A 12,275-nucleotide genomic window follows, 5' to 3' on the forward strand; every position below is an offset into this window, starting at 1 on the left:
TTGCCCAAGGTCACACAGAAAGCAGGAATTTGAATCCCCCCCACCCAACTCCCATCCTCTTTACTTCCCGTGTCTGTGTCATGAGGAGGTAGGGCTTGAATCTAAGTCTTCCAGGGTGGGACCCCCCAGGTGGCAGTGTGGCCACAGGAGGGACTGCACAGCGAATCCCCCTACTGTGGGCCCCACTGGCCTTTTCTATCCAGAAAAGCCAGTCTACCCTTCATACAAGGTTTCCTAGACACCCTTTCCTTCCCCCACCCGTGGCCCCAGGGCCTCGACTGCTGCCCCAGGAGGGACCTGGGAGTCCCTAGGGTGCCCATGAACTTCTGCTTTTCCTGGGAGAGTGGGGAAGTGGAATGATGGAGGGGGCTCTGGGGCCTGGGCCCTCCCCTCACACAGGCATGGCCACCTCATCATATTCATCCTGACCGTTCTCCTCATCGAAGTTCGGCTTGACATTGTCAGCATCCAGCTGGGGGGGGGGGCAGGAAGGACATAGGGTGAGCGGCTGAGGGCCCAGGTGAGCCCTCCCCCCAGCGCGGAGGCACCTCTGGGGTCAGGAGAGCCTGTCTCTCTTTGAACCTTGGACAAGTCTTGTCCTGTCCCTGCATCTCCTAGGGTTGGTCTAGATGAGAGGTTTCCTCAGGGTGGGGAGCCTCCAGGAATCTGGTGCCCTGGTAGGGGAGGGCCTCCAGAGGGCAGGCAGGAGACCCCTTCACCGGGGCAGCGCCACAGTGACCTGTGTCACATCGTGGAAGAATTCTACTGGAAGAGCCACTCTCCGGATGGTTTATAAGACCACAGGACTAGCCGCTCAGTGGTGGGGACCACCCAAGTGGAACACATCTCGTGAGCCTCTCAGTCCTCTCACCAGCCCTGTCATTATTCCTCTCTTTACAGGTGAGGAAACCTGAGGTACAGAGAAACGGGGCCGCTAGCTCCAGGTCACACACTGGGATGTGGCAGTGCCGGGATTTGGACGCAGGCCCCAACCTAGACCTTAATCACGATGCTCTTCTGCCTTCCTTAGTTCCCAGACACACTTCTCACATTCGCTGAGCCCCACTGATGTCCCCTTGCTGCCCTCTGCTCTGGAGTTGTGCCCTCTGGCCATAGGAAATGGGGGGGAGGGGCGCGGGCTGGGTGGTGGGAGAAGCAACTCACACACTGGAGCTCCAGGTTCTGGAAGATGAGTGGCAGCAGGAAGTGGCGTAGGGGCACCGTGAGGATGAGGATGAACGGCAGGGCCAGCGAGATGGCTTTGATGCTTCTCACCACCCACAGCACTACCAGGCAGATGATCTGAGTGCCCGTGAACAAGTGCATTCGCCAGGTTCTCACCTGCGGGCGGAGGCTGGGGTCATGGCCTGCCCTGCCCAGGCACCCGGCCCCCACCCACCCCCCGCCCCTGACCTGGGCAGCCGGGAGGGCCCCGTACCCGCTTGGCGTAGGGCACATCCGGGTGGTACTTGCGCGGCTTGAACAGAAGCAAGATGCGGTCAAAAAGCTGGATGCCACTGAGGGATGTGACCCCCATGTAGAGGAAGATGCCAAAGAGCACAGCTAAGGGGATGTGGGACAGGATGGGCCCCATGAGGATGGACAGGCCTGTGGGGAGATCCACGCAGTCTTAGCCCCAGCTGCCCCAGAGGATCGGCACAACAGAGGCTGGGGAATGATGTCACAGGGACTATATGGAACCCTTTTTGTGGATCCTCTTTTTTTTTTTCTGGCCGCGCCGGGAAACTTCTGGGATCTTATTTCCCCAACCAGGGATGGAGCCCGGGCCCACAGCAGTGCAAGCACCAAGTCTTAACCACTGGACCACCAGGGAATTCCCTGGATCCTCTTAATAGATATTACCCCCATTTTGCAGATGAGGAAGCAGACTCAGAGAGGTGAAGCAACTAACCTAAGGCCACACAGCTAGTAAGTGGCAGAGCAGGGAGTCAGACTCTTGCCTGCCTGACTTCAAAGCCTACTCCTTTAACCTAGGGAGTCACAGAGGGCAGAGAAGCCCACCTTTCCTCTTACCCCGGTCCAGAATGCCTCCATCACCCTCCACCTACCCAAATCCCAGCCCTCCTCCAGCTAGCATCAGCTTCGCCTCCTTTAGGAAACTTTCCTGGCCTCTGCATCCCGTGGCGCTGCCCACACCAAGCCCAGCTGGACTCTCAGCTGCTCTGGAACTCAGATCAGTGACCCTCTGTCTTCACCTCACACCCCCACCTAGGAGCACTGCCCTTTCTATGAGTCACAGAGCAGCTGAGCTAGAGAGAGCTCAGGCATCTAATGAACCCTGTAATGGTGCAGAGAGGGAAACTTGAGGTCCAGAGACAAGGTGGGATACCTAGTCAGCAGCGGGGCAGGGCTGGAGCCCACAGTTCACTGAACTGTTGGAGAAGCTCAGAGTACAGGGTCTTGTCTAGAGAAGCTTCCAGTAATGGAGTGCCCCCCCCATCCCCCTCAGATCCCATTTCAGTGCCTTGGGTATTTCCTCCAGAACTCCTTCATGTGAATAACTGACACTGGGGAGATGTGGGCAGTGGGTGTCTGGGGAGACCTGGCTGCAGGGTGGTCAGGGCTGGAGGGGCACTGGATCCTAACGGGCAGGGGCTGAGGGTGCTGGAAAGTGTGGCCAATCCTCACTCACCCACGAGCACAGAGACCAGGAGGCCGCTGATCCGCTGTTCCTTGACTTCCTGAATCTGGGCTGCAGCCCCTGGGGTGCTGGGCTTGCCCATGACCGTAAGGGCATTGGCGTGGGTGACAGAACGCACAGTGGTGGCACTGAGCCAGGGCATCCCAAAGAGGGTGGCCACCCCGCCCATGCCCATGACCAGCAGCAGGTCCAGGTGGAAGCCAGAGCCCTTGGCCACCTTGCGCTCTGGTTTGCTGATGATCAACCTGGGGGTGTGGAAGGTCAGGAGTAAGCGGGGCTCTCCTTCACCCCAACCCCCTTCACCCTCTCTTTCCTCCCCTAGACTTGGGTCCCTCTGTACTTTAGTTTATCCTTCTTTGCCCGTCTCCCTTAGAGTTCCTTTCTCCCCTCCCTCATGCACCATCTTGAGAAATCAAGACTCTAAGAGCAGAAGTGTTTTCATCATCACCTAGAACACCCACCGGCCGCTCTACGCTGAAGCTAAAGAAGCATGAGCTTCAGGGAACCTCACGGGCCCGTTCCAAGATCTAGCGCCTACTTTTATATTCTTTTTATTAAAAAGGGCTCCCTAAATAGTACCACATCATGTCCCACAAAACCTGGACCTCCTGTCCGTCCATCCTTCCTACTAGCATTCAGTCCCTGGTGTCCTGCCTGCCTGGAGCCTGTCCCTTTCTCTGCCTCGGACCCTCCCAGGCCCAGTCCCACCCTGGCTCTTACGTGGTGATCTGGGACTCAAGGAAGATGAGGATGAAGACCAGCAGGGCAGGCAGGGCGGAGGCAAACATCATCCAGATGGGAAATGGCTTATATAAGCCCAGCGGGTGGATGAGCCAGCCTCGGGCCGAGGTGTTGGATACGGTGAGCCCTTTAGGTACACTGAGTTTCTGTGGGAGGGGGATGCTGGTGAGAACACCTGGGGGCAGGGGGATGGGGAAGGGTGGGGACAGGGAGAACCAGGGTCCTGGGCCCTTGGGAACTTACTTATATTGAGCATCTACTTTGTACTCAGTCACTGCACTAAAGCCCTTTACACACATTTTCTCATTCCCTACTTTATAGATGAGGAAACAGGATCAGAGAAGTTATGTAGCTGGCACTGCATTGCACAGCTATTTGGTAGCAAAACTGAGATTCATACTCAGATCAACCTGGCTTCAAAGCGGATTCTTTCCTACTGCTCTGGATTAAGGAGTAAAAGGGGGCAAACTGACCCAGGCCCTTTCTTCAGCCAGAGGTGTCCTGAAGGGCTGTGGGAAGAACATGGGGCTGCTTGGAGAGACAGGACTGGGGAAGGGGTAGTTCTAGCTGGCTTCAGGTTTGGGAAGGCAGTTTGGGGGAGGGTGCATGCTGGGGGAATGAAATAAGGGTGGGGGAGAGGGTCACCTGGGTGTAGGTGTCCTGGATGAAGGCATCCACCATGACCATGATCAGGATAGAGATGGGAACCCCAAAGTCCCCAATGACTCGTCGCAGCTGAGGGCAGGTGAAGGGACCAATGGTCAGTGCCCAGTTGCTTCCCACCTCTCACCTGCCACTTGCCCCCACTCCTGCCCCGTCTTCACCAGGGGGTCCCACTCTCCCCAGGGGGAACACCTAACGCCCTGTCCTGCTTCTCAACATACCCGCCTCCTTTCTTGTTCACCTGGCCCAGCCCCACCCCCGGCCCCACAGCTTCTCCACTCCCTTCCAAGAACTGTCCTTGGTTCCCCACTGGGTTCTCAGCCTGGATGTGCCAAGAAAGTGAGATGCGCTTGTCTCAAGAGTAAAATCCTGCATGATGAGGGGGGAGGGCGGCTTGGAATCGGAAATGGGAATCTAGGGTAAGAAGGGGAACTAATGGCACTGGGAAAGCTGAGGGGAGTGCTGTAGACTGGGACAGGGCAGTGTAGGCAAGGACAGGTGGGGGGGATGTGCTGACCTTGCCAGGGAAGTAGGAGCTGTTCTTGAACTTGCGCAGCGTCATGGCGAACAAGAAGGTGCCAGCCATGAGCACAAGAGAGAGGAGGGCTGTGTTGGGCAGGGGCGCCTGAGGTTTGGGTATTCTTGTCACATTGTGGTCATAGTTCTCCAGCAGTGGGTGGTCCTGGAAGATCTGCAGCAGAAAACCAAGGCATCCTCTTTCCTCCCATCCATCCATCCTCCAGCCATCATGATACACGCATCATGTATCATCTCTCTATCCATCGTCCACCCATCCATCATCCATCTCTCTGTTCAGCGTCTGTCTCTCTATCCATCATCCGTTCATCCATCCATCTGTCTATGCATCATCCCTCTACCTCTCTTCTTCCTCAACTGACATAGTAACAGAGAGGCAATGGGATTCCACAGCTTGGTTTTCGGGACTGAGGACCAGGCTAGGCTTGGGCGGGGCAGGCCATGGAGGAAATGAAAGTGTGTGTGTGTGTGTGTGCGCGCGCGCACACGAGCATCCTGGGCCTGGGAGCCATGAGAAGGCTGGAGGGCAGGAAACAAGTGCCAAGGAGGTTCCTAAAAAGACTTAGGCTCCAGACACTTGGAAAGCAGAGAAAGACCCACCGACCAACAGGATCGGGTAGATGGACAGGATCCACCCTTCCTCCATGTAAAATGCAGGCACGGAGGTAGGCATGGTTTAAGGTGACAGAGCTGAGGAGGCGGGGCCTGCCCTCTGCAGGCCCTGCAGTTCCTAAGGGCAACTGCAGGAGAAGGAGTGGGGGACTTCAGAGTCTCCAGGACCCCTGCTACCCCGCCACGCCTGCAGTTTCCCACATTCAGTCTCACACGTGCCCACTGGTTACTGCATGTGGTTATACACGTGGGCCTGTGCAGGCAGAGGGGAGCTCTCATGCACCGTCACTCCGCACAGCTGTGGTGAGAATACCGGCCCACAGACAGCAGGCATCCACATGTATGTGGTCACAGTCACATACCGTGAAAACACGGCCACATAAATGCCGTACAGACGCACGCGCAATGACAGTCACACAGCTTGTGCACGGTCACACACACACACGGACGCACGCGCACACACATGCACGCACACGTGCCTCTTAACACTCCCGTGGCCCTCACCGTGACCAGCTTGGAGAAGGTCTCATAGATGAAGATGAGGGAGATGAGGAAGGAGAAGATCTCCTGGGTGTAGCGGGAGATGAAGCGGACCAGGAAGCTGCCCTCGAAGGCCACCACCAGCACCACCAGCAGGACGAGCCAGAAGCCAATCCACACGCGGCCCACGATGTACTCCAGGCCGTTACTCTTGCAGAACTGTAGGGTGGTCAGAGGGAGCTGGGGTCAGGTAAATGGGCCCAGGCCCCGTGCATGAAGCAGCAGCCAGGGGCCAGTTACAGGGTGACAGTGGGGCCAGAAGAGAGCTACCGAGAAGAAGGCTTCCTCAAACACGAGCAGGGGTCCTGAGAAGCCCACCACGAGCAGGGGCTGAGCCCCCAGCAGGGAGAAGAGGATGCCCTGCGCTGCGGTGGAGATAAGCAGTTCCGACACACCCATCAGGTTATGGGTCTTTTCTCCTGTGGATGGAAGTGACAGCGCAGTCAAGGTCAAGATCATTTCCAGAGGCCGATAGAGCATCTCATGGACAAGATGATGTAGGGGTCCAGAGTGTCAGATCGGGGCAAAGTCAGGGCTGATACTGAGGCCAGAGGGTCGGAGGTGAGGGTTAGTGGGACACACAGAGGCACTGACCCAGGAGGCCACCGAAGGTGATGGCGGGTGACAGGGCGGCAAAGTAGATGAAGATGATGGCAGACAGGACCTGGGGGTTCAATGCGTCTGTGATGTCACTCAAGTAGCGGGGGTAGCGGCGCCGGATGTCACGTACCAGTCCCCCGAAGAGCCTGCCTGTCCGCTGCAGAGGGTCATCCTGGGTGTCCTCTAGACCCCCATTCAAATCTGTAGTGAAGGGCAGGACCACGGTCACGGGGGGTGGAAGGGGGAAGTGTGGGGAAAAGGGAATCGAGAAGGGGATTATCTGATGGGAATGGGGGGGTCCAGGAGGCTGGGAGGCATGAGGACAGGGAGAGGGGACATGGGAGGTTTAATGGGAAGAGGGGCGGTAGGGGCTCACAGGGCTGTGCTGGGCTGTCTGGAGGTCTGGGGGCTCAGCAAGCCCAGGGCTGGGCAGGGCAGGTACCTAGGGCTGGGCAGGGCAGGTGCCTAGGGCTGGGCAGGGCAGGTACCTAGGCCTGCTGGGCTGTCTGGAGGTCTGGGGGCTCAGCAAGCCCAGGGCTGGGCAGGGCAGGTGCCCAGGGCTGGGCAGGGCAGGTACCCAGGGCTGGGCAGGGCAGGTACCCAGGGCTGGGCAGGGCAGGTACCTAGGCCCTTGAGGAAGCTGGGCTCTGGCTTGGCTGAGCTGGGCAGGTAGCGTCTTTTCAGCAGCTCCTTCTGCACGGGCACCAGACTGAGCAGGGCATCCTCAGAGGGCGTGTCCGTGGGCGGCAGCACCAGACTGCAGTCTAGGAAGCCCTCTAGGGAATGCACCAGCATCTCCTTGTTCTGGGCCAAGTATGCATCAGTGCGGAACACCTGGGAGCAGGAAGGAAGGTCAGAGCCACGAGGACCTGCTCAACAAAAGGATCCAAGAGGCCACAGCCAGGGCCTAGGGGCCCCTCTGCACCAGCGCCTGCTTGCTGGGAACTGCTTTTCCTTCCCCGCTGGCCTTCCACCTTCTGCTCTGAAAGGGCTTTGGGGAGGCAGACAGGACCCTGAGTCGGGAAAGCAGAAAGAACTAAAGCGAACCAGGTGGCTTATAGCAGACCAGATGGAACGAGAGCAGATCAGGCTGGACCAGCCAGACCTAACCAGACAGAACCGGGGCAGAGTGGGCCAGACTAGACCAGGCCTGATCAGGCAGGGTTAGGCCAGACTACACGGGCCTGGACTCCCCCTGGCCAGACAGGACGGAAGCAGCTAGATCAGACTGAATGGGCCAAACTAGTGAAGTTAAAGTAACCGGGGCTGGGGACGAGGCCTCAGCTGCCACCCAGTCCCCTGGGCCCCCAGCCCTCGCCGGCCCCTCCTCACCCTCTCTGACATGAGGCTGGCAGCAGCCCGGCCCAGCTGGGTGTAGTCGATGTTGGGGGCCTCAGGTCCCAGCAACACGGCGAGGAAGCGCACAGGGGCTGCCGGCCCCTCTGGCTCCTGTGGCTTCTGCTCCGTCTCCATGGGCTCCTTTAGTCGCACAAAGCCCAGCACTGGCCGCTCCAGGAACCTGGCACAGCCTGTTGGGGACAGACGAAGTGAGGTGGTCGGGCCAGGCCAAGGGGGGCACGCTGCTGGGGTCCAGGCTTAGGGAGAGGCAGGCTGGGCCAGGGCAGGAGGCAGGAGCAGGGGACAGGAAGGGGTGAGGGATGGACGCTCTGCCCACTTACCCACCAGCACCAGGGTGGCCTCCCGGTCCTGGGGACTCCTTCCCAGCATTCCAGATGACGAGTGCCCTTCCGCGCTCCCCTCTCCCTGTTGGAAGGAGGGGGGTGAGGGGAGTCCTCCGGCCACTCTGGACCCTGGACACTGGAGCAGCCCACCCCGTCTGCCCTACCCACTCTCATTTCGAACCATGTTCAGGTTGGGAGCTTTCCAGCTCTTCTCACACACCCCTGGTACAGCCTCACCTGTTCACAGAAGAGCTCTGTCTCCAGCGAGGGATGCTGTGGGAGCAGAGGCTGTGAAGGGTCCCCAGAACGTGTCAGGACTGCAGGCTTCACACTCCCCAGGGCCTCCACGTCTCTGGCGTGGCTGCAGGACGACACACAGGGGACATGGGCTGAGTAGGCAGCTCCGCCTGGGCTGTCAGCAGAGTGGAGACCCGTGGTGGGAGGGACGTGGGACTTGCCAGTGACCAGACTAGAGAGGCCCAGGGCGGAAGGAGAATCAGCCTCCTCTGAAGGACACTGTGGATGGAGGCGGGTGGCCTCTGTCTGGAACGACTAGGTGGAGGCAGAAGAATGGATGGAGAGAGGGACCTTGAGAGCCCGCCCTCCTGGGGACCAGCGGCCCCCAACCCTGAGCGTGGAGACATGGTTGCCGCTCGAGAGGTGCCGGAAGCAGGAGACATTGTGGAAGAAAAGTGGGACCCAGCCTGGTCGGGAGGGGCCATCTGGACCCCCAGGGAGAGCTTGGGGCAGGCGGGCTGGGGAGATGGGCCCTGTGGGTGTGGAATCCAGGGCCTGGCAGGCAGGGGCACCTGTGTTTGAGCAGCAGGACCCGGAGCAGATTTTCTCGGTCCTGAGGCTGGATCTGCCCCTCGAAGATAAACCTGTCCAGCAGCTGGCTGGCCACCCCGGCCAGGGACTTCTCTGGCAGGTCCAGGAGGACAGTACCTGCAGGCAGGGGCGGGGTGAACGGGCTGGCCGGCCCTGGCCCTCCTCCTCCCTAGCAGCTTCACGTGCGGGGGCCACACGCAGAGGGGCACAGAGGGGCTCACTCACCCTTGGCAAAGGCTTTCTGCAGCTCCAAGAGGCTCCAGAAGGTGAGGTAAGACAGGTGTGGGCGGCCCCATACCCCGTCCTTCCCCAGGTTCTCCTCTAGCCGCACCCAGCGCGCTGTCTCCATCCATTGTAACTCCTGGTTCTTTTCATCCATCACCAGTTCCCGCAGCTCCACGACGACCTGCAGCCCCACAGGCCTGCATTAGCCCCTCGGGCCCCGGGCAAGGCTGTGGGGAGGCTGGAAGCCCAGGGCACGGTGGGCACTCAGCAGGCTCTGAGAGATGTCCGTCAGAGGCCCAGGGGTCCTGGAGCACTGAGGGCAGAGCCTGAGCTCAAAAGGCACCGTCAGGAGCTCCATCCTCAGGGTGTAGAGTGAGGTGTGACCTGTGAGGAGATGACTGGGGGTCCCCCACCTCTGGCTCTGTTCCCCAGCCTCCTGACCAGGCCCCTCACCCCATTTCAGAGGCATTTGAACAAACTCTGGGGCAAAAGGGCTGCTAGAGTGGGCAGGAGAGGAAAGAAGAGGGAAGACTTTGGGGTCACTGGGTCAGCCTCCTGCCTCCAAGATTGTCGTGTGGGCTCAGCATGCCCTAGGGGTTCCTTGGGGCCAGATGGCCAGTCCCAGGGGCCTAGCTGAGGGCAGACCCGATTTTCTAACCAGCTAGACCGTCTGGAGTCCAGCAAGGACGTGGGGGGCCTTGGGGGACTGGGCTGAGGAGAGCATGTATTTAATTCTGTGCTTTCCCGGGGAGTAACTGACAGCCCAGCCAGGGCCAGCGGACCTGGTGGCTCCGACCTCCAGCTGTCCATTTATCTCTGTCCAGGGAGCTCCCCCATCAGTGGAAGGGGGCCCCGGGTCTTCCCCCTCACTAGCAGATGTCCTTTACCTATTTCCCAGGAGGCCCATTCCTTCTCTCCCTGTTTGTGGGGTCCCCCCCATCCTGAAACTGTAGCTATCCCTCTGCTCCTCTCCTCCCCTGGTAGAATGATGGATCCCAAGGGCAGCACAGGAAAGAGAATCGGGGGAGGCTGGGGTGCTCACCTCGAGGACGTCTGGGGGGCGGTGCGACGCGGTGTGGTAGTCTGTGGCTGTCGGTTCGGTGAGCTGAGCTGAAAATCAAGAAGCCGGTTAGCGCTGGCCGCAGACAATTCCCGCAAGACTTTCCTGCACCACCAGCATGAGCCTTGGACACCACAGGGATGATGCCGCTCTCCCTCCCCTTGCCCCTGGCTGGGACCCTGCCCCTGCTGCTCAGTGGGCTGTGGCCCCCCACGCGTGTTCTTGGCCGCCCAGCCTGGCACTGTCACTCCCCATCTGAGCGCTGTGGAGGACCCCTGGGGCTCATCCTCAGTGGGGACGAGGAGGGTCATCTCCAAGGGGATTGGGGAGTCCTGAGTGGCAATTCTCTTCCCTCTCCTGCTACCTTCTGGGGCCAGATTCCCTTCTTTCTTCCCACCTGCCTCAACGATCCCACCAGCCAGTAGCTTCTCGCTGCCTCCAAGTGGAGCTTGGGTGCCCCGTGGGGTCTGCCCTTATATTATTGGCCCCTACACCCCCAGCCCTCATTTCCCAGAGGGGCCTCTTATCTCCAATACCAATTGCTAGCACTTAAGTCCTGTTGACAGTAAACAGGTCCCTTCCCGGGGCTCCCCAACCGAGACCTTGGGCAGAGGCCCAGGAAGGTTTCCTGATGTTTCTCCGCCCTGAGGGTCTCTACGGACCCCCCATTTCTCAGGACTCCTGGACCCCCAAACAGAACAATGTTCCCAGAACAGGCCCAGTGCCTGGCCTGGAAGCCGGCATTGGATAGGCACGGGTGGCATGCGGGCTCATGCCCTCGTCCCCGACAGGCCTGGCTGCCCTCTTACAAAATCTAAGGGGCACAGTGATGGGTGACTGGTCCTGCCTCCAGCACCCACCCCCAGTCACCTCCTGTGATCATTTCAAACAAAACTCTGTTTATCCTTCAATCAGCCAGGATTGTGGGAGAACTGGCCCTGGGGCTGGGCCGGTGGGGAGCGGGGAGAAGGGGAGGACAAGTTCCCCACCTCTGTCTAATGGGGCTCAGCAGCTCATCCCAGCAGGAGAGAGGGAGATGGGGCTCACCTTCTGCTTCCTCCACCTGGAGCGTGGGGAATCCAGGGTCTTCATATTCCTTCTGCTCTAGAAACTCTTCCAGCTTATCTTCATTCTCCTGTGAGAAGTTGCCATCAGGGCTGGGCTGTGGAGGGGGCTCCACAGACCTCCGTGAAGGTAGGAGTCCAGGGTTAGGAGCCCTGCACGTGCCACCCAAGACTCACCTGTGAATCCCCCATGGCGCTGTCCTGATTGTTCAATTGTCTGCAGTGATCTGCGCCCCCAGCATAACCCACACTGCACGTCCCTGCAGGGGAAAGGCACAGGCTGAGTGAGGCACAGGGCAGCCTGGGGTCTCCCATTCGTCCCCACAGGGGGCTGTATTTGAGTGAAGGGGGATCCCAGGTGTTGGGAGACAATGGGGTCAGAGGAAAGAAGTGTGAGTAGGCGGTTGGATTTGTAGGTCTGAGGGCAGGTGCGCAGGGGCTGGAGAGACAGGGCAGAGCAGGGAAGGTGAAACTTAGCTGGCAACAACCTAAGGATGTTTGGGAGGATGGGAGGGGGGGGTGTTCTTCCAATCCGACTCCTTCCTCCATCCACCAGTCCTCACCTGGCTTCCTTTTCTGCCCATCCCCAGGAATCACCAACTCCAGGAACATGAAGTGTCCCTGCTTCAGGGAGCTTAGCTGAGAGTCTCCACAGAACACCCTCTTCTCCCAGAAATGGCTGCCTCCTCCTGGGCATGGGGCTGCAGTATCCTTAGGAGTGGCTCACAGGTCCTGGATGATATGGCCTTGCTTCTCTCCCCTACTCCATCTTGAACTCCCTCTCTCTTGCTCTCTCACCACCTATTCCATTGGCCTCCTTACCAAGCCCTTTCCTGCCCCAGGGCCTTTGCACATGTAGTTGGCCACATCCTGGATGCCCCTACTCCCACACTTCAGCCCTTCCCACATCTCAGCTCATATGCTACCTCTTCAGATTCCCTTCCTGACCACCCTAACAGTCACTAACCCAATCTGTCATTTTCTGGTTTCTTAATTCATTTGTGGATATATGGTCTGAGGACGCCTCTAGAAAGGAAGCCTCATGAGTGCTAAGCTCCTGT

The 12,275-nt window shown here is 59.2% G+C and overlaps 1 protein-coding gene across 1 annotated transcript; it reads right to left on the reverse strand.

Annotated features, from left to right (window-relative positions):
• Positions 1-391: 391 nt before the first annotated feature.
• Positions 392-11,406, reverse strand: SLC4A1 (solute carrier family 4 member 1 (Diego blood group)). Its single transcript, XM_060133219.1, has 19 exons — positions 11,392-11,406; positions 11,198-11,285; positions 10,133-10,200; positions 9,091-9,271; positions 8,847-8,982; positions 8,275-8,398; positions 8,035-8,119; positions 7,688-7,884; positions 6,979-7,189; positions 6,350-6,556; positions 6,026-6,174; positions 5,720-5,914; positions 4,584-4,757; positions 4,049-4,138; positions 3,383-3,549; positions 2,654-2,907; positions 1,439-1,608; positions 1,165-1,341; positions 392-472 (listed from the first exon to the last, which is right to left on the reverse strand). Exons 1-19 carry the CDS (start codon positions 11,404-11,406, stop codon positions 392-394), a joined length of 2,769 nt encoding a protein of 922 aa, XP_059989202.1.
• Positions 11,407-12,275: the final 869 nt, after the last annotated feature.

Source organism: Lagenorhynchus albirostris, chromosome 20 (assembly GCF_949774975.1).
Source record: "Lagenorhynchus albirostris chromosome 20, mLagAlb1.1, whole genome shotgun sequence".
NCBI classification, from domain to species: domain Eukaryota; kingdom Metazoa; phylum Chordata; class Mammalia; order Artiodactyla; family Delphinidae; genus Lagenorhynchus; species Lagenorhynchus albirostris.